Below are 24,541 nucleotides of genomic sequence, written 5' to 3' on the forward strand. Positions count from 1 at the left end.
TTGGGGTCAGGACATCCATTGTCACCCAGGAGAGAAGCTGATGACTAGGCCCTGAAGAGTGCTAAGGTCCTGGTCTACCAAGCAGTAGCTTGATCACTGCAAAATCAAACAGCTATCAGCTTATGACAGGGGACTGATCCATCCTCTTGGGGAGCTCCAAAAACAAGTTTTGGGGAGTAGCACAGATGTAGACTGAACATGCCTTTTTTCAAGGTATATCAACTCCTCCATCCCTACCTTGTGAGCTCCACTTTAACATACTTATTACCCTTGTGTCTCTTTGCAAATATCAAAGGTCAGCATCTAAGCTTAGCAGATGCTAAGCTCTTAAGATCCAGGTGTGCACAGTGACTGAATAAATTGCACATGATTACTAATAGCCACCCTAGCATGCAATTTGAAATGAGCTGTAACTGTACCATTTGGTATTTAAGCTCTTCAGAAAATTGAAAATTTGGAAGACTAATATGGCCAACCATCATGGTCAATCTAGGCAGACTCTAGTGGTGGTGATGGTGGCACGGGTATTCATGTTGATGATGGCAATAACTACAACTTACTGTATGCCAACTCTGGGTCATGTGTGATGCAAGGCCCTTAGGCATAGCATCTCTAAACCTCAAAATGACTTTAGGAGTGGGCATTATTATAACCACTTTATAGTGAATGAACTTGAGGCTGGGAAAATCTGTAGATATGAAGGAATTTTTGTTTCTTTGTGGTCATGGCCTTAGATGAAACATGTTGTACTTCTGTGAGCCAGTGACCTGGCTTTACCCTGTTTTCCCAGGTGAGAGGTAAATGGAAAACTATGCTACATGGCAAAGCCTGTGTCAGTGAAGTGATGGAAAGGAAAACAGATACAGTGACCTAGACCAGGAAGGTATCCATTCTCTAAAGTTCAGTCCAGAGATCCGCACAGAAGATGTAGGAAGTCCCTGAGAAACCCAGCATCTCCTCTCACAGGGTCTTATGTGTTGTGTTCCATGAACATTGACCATGGATCTCTTCTGCCTCAACATGGGGTTTTGCAGACATAACCTTCCCATTGTAAGCATTATGGTTTGACTTAGAGGTCGTCATCATGCTGGTTGACCTCCTTTGGTGGTCAGTTGAGAGAAAGTACTTGGGATCAAGAACTGAGGGATGGGGACTTGTGGCTAGCACATGAAAGGAAGGTCCATGTCCCACCAAACCTTGATTACAGAGGATGGGAGCAGGGCCCTGTAAGATCATGCACAAGCCTTTGCCTTCACAGTTCAGGGTCACCTTCACTGAGAAATCTGCCTGAATTCCATTAGCACTTCTCCAACCCATTCTGACTCTCTCTCAGTCCATACCTGTAATTAGTTTCCATTCATCTTTCACTGTAGAACAACAGCATAGATAATCCTAAAACCTTTTCCTTTTTTAAAATTTCCCTGGAGTCTTCATTATTTAGCAGGTAATATTTTGGAGCAGATTTACTTTCTGAAAGGTACTGTTTTTAGATAATGGAAAAGGCAATTTGCATTCCCAAGGCATAGGCCACTTAGGGTACCTACAGGGAAGAAAAGCAACCAGTAAGCACTTTAGGGAGTAGAGAAATGTGTAGAGAATTGACACATTCATAGAAAGTGAGTTGCAGATCATCAACAAATGACCACATTTGCGAATCTCCATCATCAGCATCAGCAGCATCATTGCCTCCCCTATCAGACTGGGATCTTGCCAACAGAGGAAGAAGGCATGCTTCACCAGCCTGGGCCCAGGCAGTGACTCTAGGGCAGGGTCCCAGGGGGCTCCAGGGCTCATTAAAGTTATGATGTCTGTTGTCCTCCCTCCACCCCCAGACAAGCGGAACGGTGGCTACCTCCAGCAGTGGCAGCTCCTGGACCGCATCCTTCAGCAGATTGTCCTCCAGGACGAGAGGGGTGTGGACCCTGACCTGGCTCCCTTGGAGAACTTCAACGTCAAGAACATTGTCAACATGTGAGCAGTGGCCAGCTCCCACCTGTCTTCCTCCTTCTTCCCCATCCCTCTCCTTCGTGGACTCTCACAGTGAAACCTCTGCTCCCTCTCGTAAACCACATGCCTCCAAATGCACCATAAGAAACATGTCCAATATGGAGATGTTCCATATAGGCACTGTTCAAACGTGGCTGCTGAGCACTTGGCATGTGGATAATGTGACTGAAGAACTGAGTTAAAAACTTTATTTCACTTTAATTGAATTCAGATAGCCACATAACATGGCTAGTGACTACCATATTGAACAGCACAGGTTTATTGGGAGTGTACTCAGCTTTAATGATCTACTGCATGGAGTGGATAGAAGAAGAATTTAAACATATTGATTATGGTCTGTGGACTAACCAGTCTTCCAACTTGCTTTTGTATGATCCATGAGCTAAGAATAATTTGTACATTTTAAAAGAGTTTTTAAAAACAAATGAGAGGGGCACCTGGGTGGCTCAGTGATTGAGTGTCTGCCTTTGGCTCAGGTCGTGATCCCGGGGTCCTGGGATCAAGTCCCACATCAGGCTCTCCAGGAGAGTGTGCTTCTCCCCCTGCCTGTGTCTCTGCCTCTCTCTGTCTGTGTCTCTCATGAATAAATAAATAAAATCTTCAAAGAAATAAAATAAATAAAAACAAATGAGACTATGTAACAGAAACTATACCTGGTATATAAAACTTAAAATATTTATTCTAACTCTTTATAGAAAATTTGCTGATCACTGAAATCGAGCATGGCAATTTGACTAAAGCTATTGGATAAGGATGTCAGAGCCTAAGGTCTTCTGGCTTTTCTTTGACCCTGTGTATAGAGAAACACAGAGAACCAAGTTTAAATTAGCAATAATCAGATGTTATGTTAACACTAATTTTTAATTTTAAACTTTCACTTAATTTTCTTTTTTAAGTTTTTATTTGATTTCCAGTTAGTTAACATACAGTGTTACTTTAGTTTCAGGTGTGCAATATAATGATTCAACAATTTGTTACATTGCCCAGTGCTTATCATAAGTGCGCTCCTTAACTCTCATTGTTTATTTCACCCATCCCCCTGCCCCGCTCCCCTCTGGTAACCATCAGTTTGTTCTCTATAGTTAAGAGTTTGTTTCTTGATTTGTCTCTTTCTTTCTCTTTTTTTTCCCCCCTTTGCTCATTTGGTTTGTTTCTTAAATTCCATCTGTGAGTGAAATCATAATGGTATTTGTCTTTCTCTGACTTATTTTGCTTAGCATTATACTCTCTAGCTCCATCCATGTCATTGCAAATGGCAAGATTCCATTCTTTTATGGCTGAATAATATTCCATTGTATATATACACCACATATTCTTTATCCATTCACCAATTGATGGACACTTAGGCTGCTTCCATATCTTGGCGTTTGTAAATAATGCTGCTATAAATGAGAATCTGAACTAGTTGCCGTTTAAATAGATAAATTGGCTCTCAAGGATTCATCGTGTCAAATTCCAAAGCCAGGTAGAAAACAATTTTTGAACTACTCATGCTACTGTTTTCACTTGTACAAGTAGTTGGGTATTCATGTAGTTAATCCCACTGGTACACTGGACAAGTGCAACTAGCAAAGTAATCAAAATGCAGCTTTATTCTAATTTTTATTTTTGTTTTCTACTAATTCTTTACACTATTTAGTGGGGAAGCTTTTCCTCTGCCAGAGGATGAAAATGCATAAGGTCCAATGTTTATGCCTCTTCTTGGGCAATGGAAGTTCTAAGATCATTTAAAGCCATAAACATAGTCTCAAATCTGCAACTAGAAGAACTAGTACCAGATGTGAACCATGTGAATTCTAGATTTGATTTAGCATTAAATCTCTTTGCTGGGCTGGGGCTGGAAGCTACAGTGGGAAGGGTGTGTGTGATGACCAGCTTTCTTTCTCTGTTCTGTTTTTCTTTTAACCCATTCTACACACACACACACACACACACACACACACACACACACACAGAAACACCACCTCTTCTATTAACTAACCAGTTTCTAACCCTTACCAGAGGCAGTATGGGGGCAGGAAGGAGCAGCAGAGGGAAAGGTCTTGTTTTATTAGGTAACTTAATAGACAGGCTTCCTATCCTTTGGCCTTGGCACATAGATAGAGACATGAATTATTTCTGAGATCTTCTGAAGTTCCTTGTTACATGCCTCTCACTATAAAACCCTGGTCACTGGCCATGCAAGGCCTTTTTATCCCCTAGGACTGGTTGTTATCATCCCTTCCATCAGCTCCTGATTCACTGGCAATTCAGTGCACAATGGCACAATGTTAAAGTGTGCAATTTTCTGCTAGGTGGACATCTTGGACAGGACTTAAAATGGCATCATCCCAGTATCTCCATGATGCTTTTTTTTTTTTTCCATGATGCTTACATCTGGTTCATGAGAAATCCTGGTACAATCTCTACCAACAAATTCCAGGAGTGCTGGATGGTCCCGGCACAGCACCACTCCCCTGGTTAATGTGTCTTCAGTCTTTGGACCTGCCTGGCCCCAAGTCAGGCTCCAGTCCACCATGCCTCCCTTCCAACATCAGGGAATGTGGGTCAGAACTCTCTGAGTGTGTCCAAAGAAGCCAGTGGATGATGGTGAAGGAGGTAGCACCCCCAAGAAGGATGGTAATGACTCTCTCCAAAGAACTCTCTTCACAAATTACGTCCCCTCTCATACCCTGTTCCCTCTTTATATCCTTGATTTGATTGAGGAGGCCAAGAATCATGAATCTAACTCTTCCATGTTTTCAGAGTTACCAAAAGAAAATGATTATTAGCTATGGTTTTCTTTTTTCTTTTTTTTTTTTAAATTCCCCTGGCTATTCAGGGTCTTTTCTGATTCCACACAAATCTTAAAATAATTTGTTCCAACTCTCTGAAGAAAGTCCATGGTATTAGGATCTCACACTGGGATTTCATCTCTATTACACTTTGGTGTCTAGGTAATAGCTTAATCCCCATTACAAGATTTTTTTAATAATAAATTTATTTTTTATTAGTGTTCAATTTGCCAACATACAGAATAACACCCAGTGCTCATCCCATCAAGTGCCCCCCTCATTACAAGATTTTGACATGAGTGAGGACTTTCTGTGATCTAGATACATCTCCTCTTCACCCTCAACATACTCATTCAGTATTGCTGGTATGGGTGATTTCTCTTATTCTTACACATTGGTCTTTGGAAGCCTGGGCCATGGTGGCACCAACATTTTGATCTCTCTCAGTGCAAAAAAAATTTTTGCAAAGTAGTACAAATCATCAGACAACTAAGGGAAGCCTGAGATTTAGTCCTAGTTCTACCATTAGTTAAGCTGTTTTCTTCAAATCTGGTCTCAAGAACTTCAACTATATCGCAGAGTGGTTTAATCATAAGTTATTTAAAGGACCTTTTAGTTTGTGTAGTCCACAGAGAGACACATGAGAACTGGCTAGGGTTGGTGACCTGGAGAGACATCTGGAGAGTCCAAATCCTAGCCTCCTTGATATGACTGAACAGATTGGAGATCAGGGAACTGATGTGGGGAATAGGGGAATGATATGTCTTCTGGGAAGTTGTGAGCCAATAATCAACAGACCTTTCCCTGTACTCCCCGCCAGGCTCATCAATGAGAATGAAGTGAAACAGTGGCGAGACCAGGCAGAGAAGTTCCGGAAAGGTAGGGGGCTCTGTCTAAAGTTACTTCATGCTCCACACAACCCCTCCCCTGCCCAGCCCAGGACCCATTAGAGGTGGACACACACATATTCATATTCTCTCTTTCCATTTCCTCTCCTGTCCCACCCCCATCCCAGAACACATGGAGCTGGTGAGCAAGCTGGAGAGAAAGGAGCGAGAATGTGAGACAAAGACATTGGAGAAGGAAGAGATGATGCGGACACTGAACAAAATGAAGGACAAACTGGCCCGAGAGTCCCAGGAGCTGCGCCAGGCTCGAGGACAAGTGGCAGAGCTGGTAGCCCAACTCAGTGAAATTTCAGTATGTGGACACATTCCTTTTACATATTGAGCTGAGACCTTCAGGATAGGGTGGGAAGAGCAGGTGTGGGGAAGGGCTAAGTACCCCAGAATGAAGGAGAAGTGAGAGGAGGACCTCAGGCCAGGAGAGAAGGGAACTATGAGGTTGTAAGGGTGGCTACCTTTGTGTTAATTAGAAAAAAAAAAAAACAAAAGACAAACAAACAAAAAAAACAATGCTCTTTCCCCTGGGTGACACTGTCCCAGGAAACACACCTAGGAAAGCAGAGTGCAAGTATGATTTTGCCCCACCTCCCTGTACAGCTGGTTACCCTTGCGCAGGTAGTGGCCTACATGACTATATGTATCATTCCTGCTGTTGCATTGTGATAACTATGACTTTGTCCAGTGTTATGTATGTGTATGTATCTCTGGTTGTGTCTATGTGCATGTTTGATATTTAGGATACATAGAAGAAATGGGGGGGGGGGGTAAAATGTAGGAAGTGAGAGCAGGATTGGGGTTCTAGTGGAGATGAAGAATAAGAATAAGAAAAGGAATAGTGTGGTGGGGATCTGAAAGGCATCATTCATTGCTGATGGCTTCATCTTTTTTAATTTTTCTGTCTTCCCACAGGCAGGACCTGTATCTTCCCCACCTCCCCCTGGGGGCCCACTTACCTTGTCTTCCTCAATGACAACCAATGACCTGCCTCCACCTCCACCCCCTCTCCCATTCCCCTGCTGCCCCCCACCGCCACCACCACCTCTTCCACCTGGTGGGCCTCCCACTCCCCCTGGTGCCCCACCTTGCTTCAGCATGGGCCTGCCTCTCCCTCCAGACCCCTGCCCCAGCAGTGATATCCCACTCAGGAAGAAGTGTGTCCCCCAGCCTTCCCATCCACTGAAGTCCTTCAACTGGGTCAAGCTGAATGAGGTAAGTAACAAAGAAAAGATCAAGTGGGTCCATTCTCTTATAGACAGTGCCAGTCAGCCCCTGGATTGCCTGCCCATTGTTTGTAGATATCCTCTTCCGGATTCCTTCTTTGGTAGGGGTAAGTGAAGGCACAGTAGATGCAGAAGGTGGGATTGCTGATGCCAGACAGCTCACTGCCCTCTAGGAAGAACATCTACACTGGGAGGAGATGGCTTAGCATGTGCCAAGGCTCACATGGGGAAAGCCACCTACAGATGGAATTTGTATGTGCTGAGGGTTAATGGAGTGATGTCAATACCAGAGCATGGGCCAAGCAGGGTCAATTTCTGACAACACAATGGCTGGGCTAGAATTTTAAGGCTGGCATCTATTTGAGGAAAAGGGTGGAAGATACAGGCAAGGATCCTGGGCCAAGGTCTAAAGATCAGGGCAGTGTGTTCAAAGGACTGAAATGTTGAGGCCATGGCAGGGGACATGACAAAACCTTTGCCATGAAAAGTTTGATGTCAAAATGTAGCCGTTTTGGCATCCTCCCGGAAGAAGGTAGACACACTGGGTACTTTAATAGATGCTCAGCAGTGAGGGGCCCTCATGAATATTATCCACTAATATACTCCCGTGTCCACATGTAGGAGTTGATTCCTCTGTTGGACTCCCATTAGTATGGAGTAGAGATTCCCTTGGGTTGCATTAGACTGCTAGTAATTTAAGGCTAGTTCCAGCCTTACGGCCAGTCAAGCCCTGCCTCTGGTTCTGTATTAAGTCCTATTAGGACCTGTGGCTTTGTCCTTGACATGTAAAGCATACATGGTAACTGAGTTCAATTAGCATGACCTATATGCACACTCAAGCAGCAGCCTTGCAGACATCACTTTGGACCTGGAACTAATGGACACCTCTGAGCTTGTTGTATGAACGTCTTGGTCTAACCCTTGGAGGATTCATAACTGTACCATTCTATGCAAGCTTAAATGAGCTCAGATGGAGACTCAAGTAGGAAGAGATATGAGATTGTGAAGTAGGTGGCCAGCTATGTGTTAGCTGTCTCTTCTAAAGGTAGACCAGCTAGCCAGTCAGTCTGAGGGCTGCCTTATATAAAGCTTTTTTTTAGGAGTCATGATGGATAATAATAAAAGGTGGAAATAAGGCATTGCCCTGTAAGACTTTGGATCTGGCAAATTAAGAATTCTGTTCAAGGAAACACCTAGAGATCCTGGGGAGGGACTGAAGGGGAGGTTCTAACCTCTAACTAAACCAGGTTTGGATCTAACTAACTTTGCAATCTTCAAAAACCACTCATTTTGTACCTCAGTTTGTTTGTGAACAAATCTAAGATTCGTTCTACCTTGTTTTATAATCGAGGTGGAAAGACAAAGCATGAATATAACCCATTCATAGTCTCCTGGGCCTCTGATAACCTCTTCAATCTAAGTTGGTAAAACTTTAGAGCCACCTGTTAGCAGAGTTTTTGAAGCCATGTGGTTGATATTGGTGACAACTGTACTGCACAGCTGAGCCCTGGGGGTGCTTCTCCACGGTCATGAGGCAAGACCAAAGGCCACAGGCTGTGTGGAAATGTTCACTGTTCATGATCAGAAAGAATGTATATACATTTTTGTGATAAAAATTTTTTTTATCTCCTGTACTTATAACTTTAAGGGGTTTTTTTGCTTTCTTTTAAAAATGTTTAAATATTTTTACTGAAGAGGGATCCCTGGGTGGTGCAGCGGTTTGGCGCCTGCCTTTGGCCCAGGGCGCGATCCTGGAGACCCGGGATCGAATCCCATGTCGGGCTCCCGGTGCATGGAGCCTGCTTCTCCCTCTGCCTGTGTCTCTGCCCCTCTCTCTCTCTCTCTCTCTCTCTCTCTGTGACTATCATAAATAAATAAAAATTTAAAAAAAAAATATTTTTACTGAAGAATAGTTGACACACAATGTTACATTAGTTTCAGGTGTACAACATAGTGATTTGACAACTCTATATGTTATGCTATGGTATAGTATTTCTATTTTTAAGTTTTTGAGAAATCTCTGTACTGTTTTCCACAGTGGTTGCACTGGTTTGCATTCTCACCAGCAATGCATGAGGATTCCCCTTTTTCCACATCCTTACCAACACTTGTCATTTCTTTTTAATTTTAGCCATTCTGACAGGTGCAAGGTGTTCTCATGTGGTTTTAATTTTTATTTCCCTGATGATGAGCAATATTGAACATCTCTTCATGTGTCTGTTGCCATCTGTATATCTTTTTGGCAGAATGTCTAGTTAGGTCCTCTGCCCAGTTTTTAATTGGATTATTTGGGGGTTTTTCTGGTGTTGTGTAAGTTCTTTATATATTTTAGATATTAAGCCTTTATTGAATATATCATTTGCAAATATCTTCTCCTATTCAGTAGGTTGCCTTTTTTTTAATGATTTACAGTTTAAAAAAGGTAATGAAAAATTGATTAGGCCCCTCAACAGTTAAGGAAGACAAACAAGCAACTAATATTTTTGCAACATTTTCATCAAAGAGAACTTTGTTCTTTGGCTTTTCTCAGAGAAAAGTAATAATAAATGTATAATAATAAAATGTATATAAATTTCTCGGAGACCCAAGGCAGACCAGAGGTTCATTCCTCAACTGGAAAGTATAGATCTGATAGAATGGATATTGGGGAGGATTTCTCAGTTGTAGACATTTCTCAGCCAGGAGTGGGTGGAGGGAATTGAATAATATTTGTGAACCTATTATCCTACTCCCAAGCTTTTAATCATGTGACCAGGAGTTATTTAATCATTTGGGCTTCAGGTTCCTGATCTATAAAATGGGGGTAATTATGGCATCTATATCAAAGGATTGTTATGAGGATTAATTGATATATGAAGTACTGGAAGAGTGACTGACTCAGAAATTCATAATATTAGGTGAGTTCTTGGTGGCACTACCATGCATGTCTTAAGTGTGTTATTTCACTTAATCCTTATTTCAACTCAGTAAGCAAGCAACGCTGAGACTCTGTGTCCTTTTATGTGAAATGAAAAGAGAATAGTACCCCTCCGCTTGCCAACAGTCTCACGTAGTGGTGAGGCTGAGAGTGCAAGCCAGCTTGCTCTGTCTGACCCCAAACGCTCAATGAAGGAAACAGTGAAAACTGTTTTTGGAACAAGATTTCTCTGGCATAAGAAGCATATATGTCTCTAGATCCCCAGGGATCTAGACTGGAGGTGATGAGATTTTAGCCAGAGTGATGCAAAAATTAAAGTCAGGGACTATTCTACATGGTGGGCACATCAGGGTGACTTGGTGAAATGTAGGATGTGGAGGATACTAGGAAATGGATTATGGCTCCAGAGCTCAGCTATACCTCCACAGAGAGCGGCATATGGGGATGGGGTGGAGTTTGGCAAGAAGGGCAGGAGGGCTGGGCACTTAGTCTATTCTCGCAGGAGGCAACTCTCCCCAGTGTTGACCATCCAGCTCTCACATTCCAGCCCTTTCTTCTTTGCCTGGCCTCACCAGGAGTAAAGAACAGTGGCAAGCTATACCTGTGCGGGCTTTCCCATAGAACCCACCTCCACCCCAGGCCTAGACTCAAATGGGGAACCACTTAGAGCTTTCCCTGCTCTGCTTTCCTGATTCACTTCCCCCTCTCATCTTCTCTCTGCCTCCTACATACACCATTCCAGGGGCCTGGCTCCTTTCCCCAGTCCCCTTCCCCTACCCCACGCGTGCTCCTGTATGTACACACACGCACACACATACACACGAACACATACACACACACGCAGTGGTTGTTTCTGCCATGAAAAGAATGTGTCTGTGTTGGGTTTGGCCAGTTGCCTGTATCCCTTGCTGTTCTGAGCTTCCCAGCCCGGCATTCCACAAGAGGGTCCCTGGCCTTAGGAAGGCCACAGGAATGTCCCCGCCCCCCTGCTCTGGCCTAGCCTCCCCTTTCCAGAGTTTAAGAAAATAAAAGTGAGTGAAAGGTATGTTTCTCTCTCTAAGCCTTGCTGAGGGGGAGATGGAGGGAGGAAGGGCTGGTGGCCTTAGGAAGGTTCCTCAGCTGCCCTACAGGCAGAGGAAGGTGGGAGATTCCATTTTAAAGGGCAGCAAAGCTTGGGATGAGGCAAGGACTCTTGGGAGGACAGAATTGGAGCACCCTGGGAGGGGCTGTGCTCTCTGCCCTCTGAACCATTGTCAGGGTGCTGTGAGACCACTGAGTTGTTCTCAGTTTCGCTGATGGATCCTCCTCCTGAGTTGGGGGTTCAGTGCCAGGGTCCCACACAGTTAGGGCAGTGCCTAGGTGGAGAGACCTTAGAATATAAATCCTTGGACCCATCCTAACCATGAGGGATAGGCTACTTTCCTTGGGTCTCACCAATAGGAAATTGTAGCAGTGTTGCTGGTCTGAGCAGTCACTCTAGGGGCCAGGATGTCCCAGGCTTTGGCATTTATCCACTTTCTGGGAATCTGAGAAAGTGGAAGGAAGACCCCCACCCCCACCCAGGAGAGAATGTGACCATCTCAGATACGGGAAATACAGTATACACTAAGGATTTGAGGATCTTAAATATGTGTGGGCACTATTCCTTGCAGCGACTCTGGCCAACCCTGACCTTTAGGGATTGTGCCCTGAGAACATTGGTTTGGTTTTGTTTTTCTGCAAGGAGTTTAATACACTCTTTCATATTTGCCTACCCATCATTCAGGCACTCCATTTTATTTCTGGAACCCGCTTCTATGTGGCCCCATGAGAAAGGGAGGACAAAGAGGTTGTCTCTGGCCTCTTCCCTGGAATAGAATATTGAAGGTTTGGGGGAGACGAATTGACCCCCTTCTGAAGGCCTGAAAGCCTGACTACTATAGTTTATGCAGCTGGGAACAGGTGGGGTTAGGGAGACATTGGACCTCTCTACCATGAAGGAGTTGAGTCAACAATTGGGTCTTCTCCCTTCCCTGAATCTTAGGAACGTGTCCCTGGCACCATATGGAATGAGATTGATGACAGGCAGGTATTTCGGATTCTGGATCTAGAAGACTTTGAAAAAATGTTTTCAGCTTATCAGAGGCACCAGGTAAGACCTTGCTTTGCCCCCGTCTTCTTGGGTCTTGACTTCCAGTTTTGACTTCACCTATGCCCATTGAACCTAACCCTCAACCTCACCTCCCTCCCACCCTTCCTCCCATCCATACTGAATGATTTATTCCTTTTTAGGTGTCGTGCTTTACTAGGGACATGGATCTGAATTATATACAGTGCAGTAGGGGAAATATCCTATTGTATTATAGTTCGGGCCCACAATTATGTGTATTTACACATCAAGTGATGAAATAGTGTATTGTCCATTTCTCTTTCATCTTGGAGCACTGGAAATGGAGTCATAGGCCCTGGCCACAGTTGACTTCTATTTTCTCTTTGGCCCCAGGATTGAGAGACTACACCTAGCTGGCGTGATAAATTTCAAAATTGCTTTCTCCAGCATGCTCTCTCAACTCCTCAAGTCAGTTAGCCAAGGATGTCAGTGTTTCAAGGAAGATGGAGCTGTTCCAGATCATGTTAGGGGGTTAAGGCTGGGTCTGGGCCTGGGCAGGGCTGTGAGAGCCCTGGGCTTTGCTCTGCAGTCACTATTTACATATGGCTGGGCAGTCAGCCTGTTCTTCCTGCAATAGGAGGGGTGGGAGGGGGACAGAATGCAGGGCATTTTGAGGTAGTGCCGGTGGGCATTGCCAAAAGTGCTGAATCTTGGACCTTGTCCTTACATGGATGTGCGTCAAGAAATGAGTCGGGGCCAAGGAATCTGCACTGTATCTAGCACATCTGGGTGCCCTCCCCCCAAGTCCAGCTTGGGCATTCCCAGCCTCGGGACTTTAGAGTACATTCTCTCTGGCCTCCCTCTGAGGGTTGTTTCCTGTCCATGCTGTGCCACTTTCTCCAGTCCCCTCTGCCTGAGCCCAGGGTGCCAGCCCTGAGAACATCCCAGGTGCCAGTGAGTAGGGTCTGTGCCTTACTGGACCTGGACAGCAGCTGCATATTGTGGCTGGGCTCCCCACTGCTTTCTGCCAAGTTCAGACCTGTGGGTACATGAGACTCCTCTTAAAGGCCTAGCCAAAGGGACAGAGTTGGAGAGGGACTCTGGTCTGGACTCGGCATTCTAGAAAAACCAGATGGTTGTTATTTAATTTAAATTGCAGGTATCAAGGCATGGGATTCTTTATCCTAATTCTAGGCAGCATTTTTAGTCCCTGCCAATATCAGGCTGGCATGGCCAATAAGCAGCAGATATGGCTTGACAGTAGTGGAAAGGAGTTGTTCTGAACCCTTAGTGCTCCTGTGGATCAGGGCTCCTGACTGGGATGAGGGAGCATGTGCAAGGGGTTATATCAGGCATGGTCAATCACATACCTCCCGCTAGTTAGAGTCTTCCTCTTGGCCACGGTTCCAGGCCAGACCAGTCTCCCACTCAGGGGTTAAAACAAACTAGGTCTGAGGCCAGTTTGGTGACTGGAGAAGAGTTAAGATGGAAATACCCCTTTCGTCCCCATCTCCTCTCTTAATCCCCTGTTTCGGTGCTGGTCCTACCCAGACTATTGTCACTTGATGGGTCACCTAGACTCAGGCTGAATTCATAGCAGCAGGGCTGGAAAGCTCCCAGGGGCTGTGTGGCCCTGGTCCCTGGTGGCCTCTTCCTATCCTGGGTCCCAGGGTACATAGCTTGGTAGGGAGGGGGATGTCCTATGACCACAAAGGTCTTCCTTCTATGTCTTACTCAGCTCCTGAATTAGTGACTTAAACTCCATTAGGGTCAGGAAGGGAGAATTGGGTGTGGGCCTTGCCCCCTTAGCTCCCTTAGAAATCAAAAGACAAAGGGAAAGGGGTGAAATCCAGGAACACCTGCATTCCTCTGCCTTAATGAATGCAACTTCCAAATGTTTCTGGACCCTTCTGGTTGTATCTCCTCTCCTATTTGGAAAGAGGACGTCATCCAGCAGTAGAGAAATGCTCTCTGCCCTCTGGGGAAGAACAGGGAAAGAATAGCAGCCAAGGCCTGGGGTTGGGAAGCTTGGGGTCCTGGCCTGCCCCAACAGCCTGTCCCACCAGGCCCAGGTCAGGAAGATCTGCCTGCTTTCCACTTTGGCTTCTCTGAGTGCATGTCTGCTAGAAGCACCTTTTGTCCAAGGCTAATTGCCAGTCTCCATCTCCAACCATGTGGGTCTCATTGGGATGGGGTGGACAGAGTAAATGCTCAGGGGTCCCCATGTCCCTTCTACTGTCCATGGGTCCCTGAACCTCTTGGCTAACATTGTGCATGTTTAATTCTCTGTTGGCTGTGGCTGCTACCTGCCTAGGAGCTGATAACTAATCCTTCTCAGCAGGTGAGTCACTCTTGGGGCTCTGGACACTCTAACTTTTAACCACTGTCCTGGGCTGCTGCCCTGTATTGGCCAAAAGAGGGCTTATTCATTCTGCCTTCTACCTTTATGACTCATCCCTACAGGCAACATGGGAAAGATAAAACAGAAACATAGGGGAGGGAAGTAATTCAAGCAGACTCCAACCAGCAATGGAGGTGAATGTTTCCTGGAGTAAGGAGAAAGTTCCAAGTCTATGGTCTTATCCACCTGGCCCAAGGCAAGGCCATACTATAACACTGCACAGGCTGGATGCTGCACAATCCCAAGGGCACAATTCACAAAGATAATGATGTGAGTGGCAGCCCCTGGAATTATGCAACATGGAGCATGTGCTTGGAATACTAGAGTAAAAACTCATTTCCTATTTATCTCACCAAGGGCCCAAGAAAAGGGAGGGGATCAGACTTTTGGGGAATCTGCCCAGTGGAACCCCAGTGGAAAGAATTCTTCATGGAACTCTGCCTCAGTTTCCCCACCTCTGAACTTGTGAATACCTTCTACTCTGGGCACATTGGGCAGTGCCTAAAGTCCCCAGGTGTCCAGGAACTGTGACCTGATGGGTATTTGGAACCAGCTTCTCATCATAAGCTTGGGGAAGCTCTCCAGGTGGGGTGGTAGAGTGGGGGCTGATTCTCTGTGATGCTGGGGATCATACCACATTGCCCAAAGCCATAGGTACCAGTTACTCCCCCTACATTGGGAAAGTTCCTTCTCCAGTTTGCCCAGAGAGGGCAATGTCTAAAAAAAAGGGCTCTTCATTGCCCCAACCCCTTCTAGCCTAGATGCTTCCTAGTAGAGTTGGTTATTAACCACCCTTCTCTCTCTTTCTCTCTCTCTCTCTCTCTCCCTCCCTCCCTCCCTCCCTCCCTCCCTCCTAACTTTTTCTTATCCTTTCTTCTGCTTGCACCAGGAGCAACCCCTGATTGCTGGGAGTGGCTCCTGGGGGGTGGGGTGGGTTGGGCAAGGAGAGGATTGTGGAACACATGCATACCTCAACCTTTCTACTTGGCTTGTTGGTTTCAGAAAGAACTGGGCTCCACAGAGGACATCTACCTGGCCTCCCGCAAGGTCAAAGAACTGTCAGTCATTGATGGCCGAAGGGCACAGAACTGCATCATCCTTCTCTCCAAGTATGTGTTTGCCCTGCCTCTTCAGTCCGTGGTGGGAGGGATGGACCCCCCCAGGAAGCAGACCCCTAAGGGTGCTAGAGCAAAAGCCTACAACAGAACTGAATCCCTGGAGGACAAGGGGTAGCAGAGGAATGAGGCGACAGCAGTCTCTGTGCTTCCCCTGCCCCTGAAGTCCCCTGAGAATGGTAGACGACCACTGATCTAGAACCTTTTCTTGGGAGCCCATGTTCAGCAGCTGTGTGAGGCTCTACAGACAGGAAACTGCCCAAGTCACGAGGTCTGACCAGCCTGATCAGCGTCTGGCAGCAGAGTTACTCTAAGCCCATGGAGGGCCCCGCTAGGCTTAGGCCACAGAGCAGCATGATCTCAGCCCCCAAGCATTTCCCGCGGCTGCCGAACAAACAGGGCAGTATCTGTACTAACAGCACAGCTTCTGTGCGGGGCCTCCCGCCTGAGCCAGGGTCAGAGGGTACTACCACCCATACTATTCTTAGTACTGCCCCAGCCTCTCTGGGACATCCATTCCCCTTTCTTCCCACAGGCCCCAGGCCTCAGTTTCTCTCTCTTAAAGGTAGGGGAGAGTTCTGTGACTCCAGGGCTCCAAGTGGTGTGCATCTGGAGGGGATAGGGAAGGGGGCTGTGTGTGTGTGTGTGTGTGTGTGTGTGTGTGTGTAGGGGTTGGCTTGTCCCTCAGACAGCAAGATGTATGGGAACAGCTGTGTGGGAGCTGAGGCGCTGTCAGAAGACCTGAGAGCTATTCTATCTTCTGACAATGAAGGAAGCAGGAAACAGCCCCCTCTGTGGCCTGCCGATATTCCCATCCTCCCTTGGAGATGCAGTAGGTATTTTAGGCATAAGGAGGAGAAGGATCAGAAACCTTTTGCCCTCTTTGTCTACATTAGAGATGGCCCTTTTACTCCCAAATGTCCCTATCACTTATGTCAGAGACTCAAGCAAGAGACCAGATTCCAGTCAATACTTAGAGAATAAAATACCCAATTATTAAGTTTATGGAGTAAACTATATGAGTTCAGTTAGAGAAGGCTTTGCAGAGGAGGTAAGGGGAGAGCACTATGGAATATACTCCCATGTTCACGTGAGGGAGAGAGCGCAGTGGAGGGGAAGGGCCGGGGTCTGTCCTGAGCAGAGCGGCCAGGCCAGGCTGCTCAAGGGGCAGGGTTTTGCCTTAGGTTGAAGCTTTCTAATGAGGAGATCCGGCAAGCCATCTTGAAGATGGACGAACAGGAGGACCTCGCTAAGGACATGCTGGAGCAGGTGAGGCCCCTCGTGGGGAGGGGTTGGGAGCTGAAACTAGGGGGCAGCTGCACTTCTTCCTGCCCACAGAGAGGCCAAGACTCTTAGGTCAAGGGGAAATCAGGCTGGAGGATAGAGGAGTTGAAGAGAAATTTATAGATATTCCCTGGACCAGCCATTCTGAGGGGATGTCAGGAGAGACTGCATCAAAATAACTAAAAAAAAGAAAGAAGAAAGAAAGAAAGAAAGAAAGAAAGAAAGAAAGAAAGAAAGAAAGAAAGAAAGAAAGAAAGAAAGAAAGAGAGAGAGAGAGAGAGAGAGAGAGAGAGAGAGAGAGAGAGAAAGAAAGAAAGAAAGAAAGAAAGAAAGAAAGAAAGAAAGAAAGAAAGAAAGAAAGAAAGAAAGACAGACTGCATCTTTTCCAGGGAATTGAGGCCCTTGACAGGAGATATGAGCTATGATCCCTCCTGGGTCTCAAGGCAAGTCAGAGTGACCCATAGTCATATATTCCCCAAATCTCTTTAACCTCAATTTATTGGGTCCTTCAAGAGAAACCTAGAAGGCACCAAATAAAACCACCATCAGTTAGACCTCATTAGAATTAAGAACTCTGTTCATTGAAGGGTACCATTACTAGAGTGAGAAGACAAGCCAGACCGTAGAAGACATTTCTAGGAGCTCTACAAATCAGTGAGAAAATGACAAACAGCTTCACTTGAAAATGAGCAGAAGACTTGAACGGGTACTTCATGAAAGAGAATTTCCAAGTGGCTTGACATTCTTAGCCATTAGAGAGTTTCTTCTATTAGAGAAATAGAGTAAACACACTGAGGCAGAACTACACACCCACTGGAATAGCTAAAATTGAAAATACTGACAATGCCAAATGCTGGCAAGGGCGTGAAGCAACTGGAATTCTCATTGGGTATAATAATTTGGAAAACAATTTCGCAGTACACACGAAGGCTGAACCTACCCTACTGCCTAGCAGTCCCACTGCTAGATGCAGAGATATAATGCAAACATTGACTATAAAAGATATACTCAAGAATATTTATAACAGTTTTATTCATGGAACAACCCAACTGTCCATCAATAAGAAAGTGAATAAATAGACTGGTATATTCCTACAATAGAATACTGTTCAGCAATGTATAAAAAGCAAACTACCAATACTTACAGCATGGATGAGTCCCAGACAGTATGTTGTGTGAAAGAAGCCAGACATCAAAGAAAACACACAGCATGAGTCCATTTATGTGAAGTTCAAAAATAGGCAAATCTAATCTAAGGTGATAGAATTTAGTTGAGTTTATAGTGGGGGAGGGGTTGGCTTATTGAAGTGATACAAGAGAACTTTCTAGGGAATGGAAATCTAGATCTTAATCTGGATAGGGGTTCAGTGGGTGGTTTTGTGAACACTCATTGAATTGCATACTTAAGATGGATGAATTTTGGGGTGCTTGGGTGGTTCAGTTGGTTAAGCATCTGACTCTTGATTTTGACTCAGGTCATGATTTCAGGGTCCTGGGATTGAGCCCTGCATCAGGCTCTGTACTCAACACAGAGTCTGCTTAGGGTTCTTCCTCTCCCTCACTCTGCCCCTCTCCCCTCGCCTGTGTTCTCTCACTCTCAAATTAAAAAAAAAAATCTTAAAAAAAATATGGATACATTTTATATAAATTATACTTCAATAAACTTGGGTTTTGTTTATAGAAAAACAAATCATTGAGCCGTGAACCTAAGAACAGTATACTTTATATATTCCATCTCAGTTTTAAAAAGTGAAAAAAGAAATGTCTGGAGCTGAGTGTCCTGTGGTCCCCTTTAGGCAGATGAAGAATAACTCTCCCACATGAGGATGCCTCTCTCTTTTAAGGACCCTTCCCCATCTTGAGCGTGTTCAGTGTGTGTGCATCCATGCATCACATGCTCATATCAGCTTCTCACCAGTTTCCTGTCTGACCTTCATCTGCTCTTTACAGCTCCTCAAGTTCATCCCAGAGAAAAGCGACATTGACCTCCTTGAGGAGCACAAGCATGAAATAGAGCGGATGGCCCGTGCTGATCGCTTCCTCTATGAAATGAGCAGGTCAGGGCAGCAGGCACAGAGGAGGGGCTGGGAGTGCACAGGTAAAGGAAGGGCTGGAGCTAGCTCCTGGGGCTGGACAGGGCTGCCTCATGATGTAGCTTGCCCTGTCCACAGGATCGACCACTACCAGCAGCGACTGCAGGCCCTCTTCTTCAAGAAAAAGTTCCAGGAGCGGCTGGCTGAGGCCAAGCCCAAGGTGGAAGGTATGGTTGAGGATGTGGGGAGGCCTAGAGCGGAGAGGCATCTGGGAAGGCCCAGGGGCAGCAGTCAATGAATAGAGATGGAGGAAAACTTTTTTATTCTCAACCTCCACCAAAAAAAAAAAAAAAAGAAAGAAAGTAAGAAAGTAAGAAAAGAAAGAAAGAAAGAAAGAAAGAAAGAAAGAAAGAAAGAAAGAAAGAAAGAAAGAAAGAAAGAAAGAAGCCAAGGACAAAATTTAAAACTAGGATTATTATAGAAATAGCACTTGTTTACATTAGCACATGTGCCAAACACGTGGCATGTTTCCTATACCTCAGCCTGTACACTCTCCAGGGTGGGGGATCTGTTGACATTTGCCCCAGCATGGGGAAGAAATGCTGAATAGATGATAAGAGCAAGCACCTAGAACAGAGCCTGCCTGGCATGTATTGAGCTCATCATTCTTTACCCTGCCAAGAGGGACTAAGTTCATAGAAGACCCCTGGACACATTATTTTAAGTGTGGGCTACTCAGAAAAGTTAGAAATAAGCAAGGTAATCCCTGGAGGCATCTGGTTTTCTGGGTTTGGGAATCCTTCCTACACAGGCCTTTCCCAGATGGGCACTTTGTAATTCAATTAAAACCATGTAACAAGCACTGCATGAAACATTCCACATGGATGGTCTCATTAGTTCTCACAACATCCCTCTGGGTGATCCATTCTCTCATGTCTAAAATGGGGACATGCTGCCTGAGGCCATGTTACCAGTGAGTGGTGAAGCCAGGATTGGAACACAGATGTTCTTCAGAATTCATCCCTCACTCCTGTCCTGTAGTACTTCATAGATGATGGCAGAGGACATAGGGGCAGGGAGTTGGGGGAAAAGGCAGGCTGGTCCATCAAGACCCACAAGTAGAGAAGCAGGAGAGGCTGTGAGGCTCACTTGGAGGGAGGACAAGACAGGACAGGAGAGTAGAACAAGAGAGCCTGAGCCCAGGATGTTGAGGGGGATAAGCTGGGGGCAGAGCAGAGCATGGGCCCCCTCTGCTGGACACCAGGGCTGGCCAGCACTCCCTGGGATGCCCAGTCCAGAGAATGGCCCTTTCTGGAGCTGCTTCAGGGAGGCTTCAGGGTCAGGGTGGTTGGTATGTGACAGAGCTGGAGGCAGACATTTTCTGCAGTCTGGCTCCTGGAGATTGCTCCCTCCACACACACGTGTGCATTTACACACACAAGGGAACTGCATGCTGGCTATAATCCTAAGTAACTGTTCTGAGGGAAAAGGATTTAGATCAGCAGTGACTCTGCAGGCCCGAGGTCTGGAAGTACCTTCTGCCCTGGTGATAGGTGAATCCCTTACCTTCATACAACCTTCTCTGACCTCCTGCAGACTGTCTTTGGGGCATGAGGCATGGATATGGGGATCAGCCAAGACATTTGCTCAATCATTTATGTCTTGAGTCAGTGGAACAAATGTGAGCAACTGCCATTTGGAGTTGTGGGACCAGACTAGGTTAGCCACTGGAGTAGGGTTAATTTCAGATAGTCTCAGAGCCCACTCCTAAACTCTCCCTAAAGGTTAGTCACTGAATGCTCAGGAGAATCTCCCTTTAATATCACACGAAGTAGAGCAGTTCATGTTTTGGATGGCAAAACCTGCTGGGAAAGGTAATAATTGCTCTGCTGTAGCAATGGCTGCTAGCTATTCTAGAGTGATCTGGATGTCTCTTCCTCTGAGAGAAAGAGATGGCTGAGGTTGTATCTTACAGAATCAGGTCAGTGGTTTGACTAGAGGTGGAGACAAGAGGATTGTGCAGGAGTTGGAATTCATATTTTTCTTTTAGTTCTAGGAAATATCCTGGGAAAGCTAAGATCTGGCCTATCCCAGCTAGTGACAGCTATTGATACCTTTCCCACCCCCCACACTTTCCAGCAGGGCCTCAGGGTCCATTGTCAAAAGCCAATTCACCAAATATGACAGATTTGCCAATTCTGTGAATATATTCATGAAACATATTTTTTGTGAATATATTCTTATGACTATGTTCATTGTTGAATATACCAAATTTACTGATTCTCATTTTGAATACATTTACTGAATATAGTCAAGATGAATATGGTTTCAAATGTAAACATTCTTATGAATATATTCACGAATATATTATTCTTATGACTATATCTAAAATGCCTGCATTGCAATGGGAGCTTTCCCATTTATGCTGATTTCCTTTGAACTCTTGTCAATTTCTGTTTTGCCAACATTTTAGCATTTTTAGGGAGATTCTTTCGCAAATTTCTCAAATAGCATATCAACCTTAGAAAAACTATCCCAACCAATATAAATTGCCAAAAACTTTTAAAAACTACTTATAAAAGTAAACTTTTAATTCAAATATGCATATAGAAATGTGCATAAATCACAAGCATCCTACTTGATGAGTTATCACAAAGTGAACTCACCTGTGAAAACACTCAGGTCAAGAACTGGAATATTGCCAGCTCCAAACAGCCCTTCCTCATGTCCGCCTCTCAAACACTATCCGTTGTAACCATTGCTCTGTCTCCTCTAAAGGTTTTGTTTGTCTTGAACTTTATGTAAACGGTATTCCACAGTATGAATGATTTTTATGTTGGTTCCTTTTGCTCAGCATTATACTTGTAAGTTACCCTCTTGTTACAAGTAGCAGTGACTTACTCATTTTCAGTGCTGCATTTAATTCCATTGCTTGAATATCATTTTATTTAACCAATTTATAATTTAAGAAATGACTAGAAACCACTCTAATAGTCATCAAGAGTAATGCTGTTGTTAGATCAGAGAATATGCACATGTTCAATGGTAGCAGCTACTGACAAAACTTTTATAGTTTCTTTTTAAAATTTAAAGTTACAATTTTATTGCCCATTTCATAATGTGTATAAAGTATAGTTGACACACAATGTTACATCAGTTTCAGATGTACAATATAGAGATTGTATGTTATGCTATGTCTACCATAGGTGTAGCTACACTATATAATGCCATTACACCATTGACTATATTCCCCATGCTGTACATTTTATCTCCATGATTTATTTATTCTATTACTGGAAGCCTGTATCTACCTTTTCCCTTCACTCATTTTGCCCATCCCCTCACCTTTCTCCCTTCTGGCAACCATTTAGTTTATTCTCTGTATTTATGAGTCTGTGTCTGGTTTTTGTTTGTTCGTTTTGTTTTTTAGATTCCACATATAAGTAAAGTCATACAGTGTTTGTCAGTCTCTGACTTATTTCACTTAGCATTATACCCTCTAGATCCATCCATGCTGTCACAAATGGTAAGATCTTATTCATTTTTATGGCTGAGTAATATTCCATTGTGTGCATCTTCTTTATTGGTGTACTGGAAAATTTCCCCTGGCTTTATTGAACTATGATTGACAAATAAAAATTCTACATATTTAAGGTGTACAAGTGTATGTACCTGAGATTCACAATTGTATATATTTAAGGCAATGGCTTTAATTCCAGTAAAATTAACGTACAGTGTTCTGTTCAGTGTTAGGTATGCAGAAGACGGGATTCAACAATTCTATGCATTACTCACTGCTCTTAACAATAAGTCCACTCTTAATTACCTTCATCTATTTCACCTACCCCCCACCCACCTCCCCTCTGGTAACCACCAATTTGTTCTTTATATTTAAGAGTGATTTCTTTGGTCTTTTTTCTTTGTTTGGATGGTACTAGCACATAAATAGACACATAGATCAATGGAACACAATAGAGACCCCATAAATAAAACCCTAATTATATGGTCAATTAATCTACAACAAGGATGGCAAGAATATGCAATGAGAAAAAGTCTTTTCAATAAATAGTGCTGGGAAGCCTGAACAGCAACATGCAAAAGAGCAGAACTGGATGATTTTCTTACACCATACACAAAAATAAACTTGAAATGGATTAAAGAACTAAATGTGAGGGCAGCCCGGGTGGCTCAGCAGTTTAGCGTCACCTTCAGCCCAGGGCGTGATCCTGGAGTTGGGATCAAGTCCCACATCAGGCTCCCTGCATGGATCCTGCTTCTCCCTCTGCCTGTGTCTCTGCCTCTCTCTCTCTCTCTCTCTCTCTCTCTGTGTGTGTGTGTGTGTGTATGTCTCATGGGGAAATAAATAAAATCTTTAAAAAAAAGAACTAAATGTGAGACCTGAAACCATAAAAGTCCTAGAAGAAAACATAGGCAGTAAGGTCTTTAACATCAGCTTTAAGAAACATTTTCCTAGATACATCTCCTTTGGTAAGGGGAACAAAAGCAGAAATATACTATTAGGACTATACCAAAATACACAATTTATTGTGTATACAATAATTACAAATTACAAATACAAATTACACAACCATATTTTCTTTATCCATTCATCTATTAGTGGATACATTGGTTGCTTCCATTTCTTGGCTATTGTGAAAATGCTGCAGTAAACATAGGGATGCAGATATCTTTTTGAATTAGTGTTTGTATTTTCTTTGGGTAAAGACCCAGAAGTGGAATTATTGGATCATGCAGTATTTCTATTTTTAATTTTTGAGGAACTTCCATACTGTTTTCCTAGTGGCTACACCAATTTACATTCCCACCAACAGTGCACAAGAGTTCCTTTTTCTCCACATCCTCTATAATACTTATTATTTCTTGTCTTTTTAATTTTAGCCATTCTGATAGTATAGGTTAATATCTCATTGTGGTTTTGATTTGCAATTTCCTGATGATCAGTGATGTTGAGCATTTTTTGGGGTGTCTGTTAACCATCTGTATGTCATCTTTGGAGAAATGTCTATTCAGGTCTTCTGCCCATTTTTAAATTGGATTTTTTGGTGTTATATAAGTTTTTAAATATATTTTGCATACTAAAACCTTATCAGGTATACTGTTTGCAAATATCTTCTCCCATTCAATAGGTTGCCTTGTTGTTCTGTTGATGGTTCCTTTTGCTGTGCAAAAAGTTTTTATTTTGATGTAGTCCCAACAGTTTATTTTTGCTTTTGTTCCCCTTCCCTAAGAAGATATATCCAGGAAAATGTTTCTAAGATCAGTGTCAAAGAGTTTATTGCCCATGTTGTCTTCTAGGAGTTTTATGATTTCAGGTCTCCCATTTAGGTCTTTAATCCATTTTGAGTTTACTTTTGTGTATGGTTTAAGGAAGTGGTCCAGTTTCACCAGCACTCCTTATGGTCTTTTCCCCATTGTAAATTCTTGCCCCCTTTGTCTTTCTCTTTCTGCTTAATTACTAGTGTATAGAAATGCAATCAATTTCTGTGTATTCATTTCGTATCCTATTTTACTGAATTCATTTATTCCAATATATTTTTAACGGAGTCTTTACAGTTTTCTATGTATAATATCATGTCATCTGCAAGTAGTGATAGTTTAACTTCTTCCTTATCAATTTGGCTATCTTTTTAAAAAAATTATTTATTTATTTATTCACAAGAGACCCACAGAGAGAGGCAGAGACATAGACAGAGGGAGAAGCTGGCTCCCCATGGGAACCCTGATGTGGGACTCGATCCCAGGACCCAAGGATCATGACCTGACCCAAAGGCAGATG

General features: G+C 44.0%; 1 protein-coding gene across 1 annotated transcript in view; it reads left to right on the forward strand.

Annotated features, from left to right (window-relative positions):
* Positions 1–24,541, forward strand: part of DAAM2 (dishevelled associated activator of morphogenesis 2) — a 114,663-nt gene that overhangs the window by 78,586 nt on the left and 11,536 nt on the right. The window contains 10 exon segments of the mRNA XM_038553978.1: positions 1,833–1,971; positions 5,602–5,660; positions 5,797–5,981; positions 6,596–6,895; positions 11,847–11,954; positions 14,227–14,253; positions 15,316–15,422; positions 16,613–16,697; positions 18,662–18,768; positions 18,883–18,971. Coding sequence (XP_038409906.1) covers positions 1,833–1,971; positions 5,602–5,660; positions 5,797–5,981; positions 6,596–6,895; positions 11,847–11,954; positions 14,227–14,253; positions 15,316–15,422; positions 16,613–16,697; positions 18,662–18,768; positions 18,883–18,971 — 1,206 coding nt within the window.

The sequence above is a fragment of the Canis lupus genome, chromosome 12 (assembly GCF_011100685.1).
Source record: "Canis lupus familiaris isolate Mischka breed German Shepherd chromosome 12, alternate assembly UU_Cfam_GSD_1.0, whole genome shotgun sequence".
Classification (NCBI taxonomy): domain Eukaryota; kingdom Metazoa; phylum Chordata; class Mammalia; order Carnivora; family Canidae; genus Canis; species Canis lupus.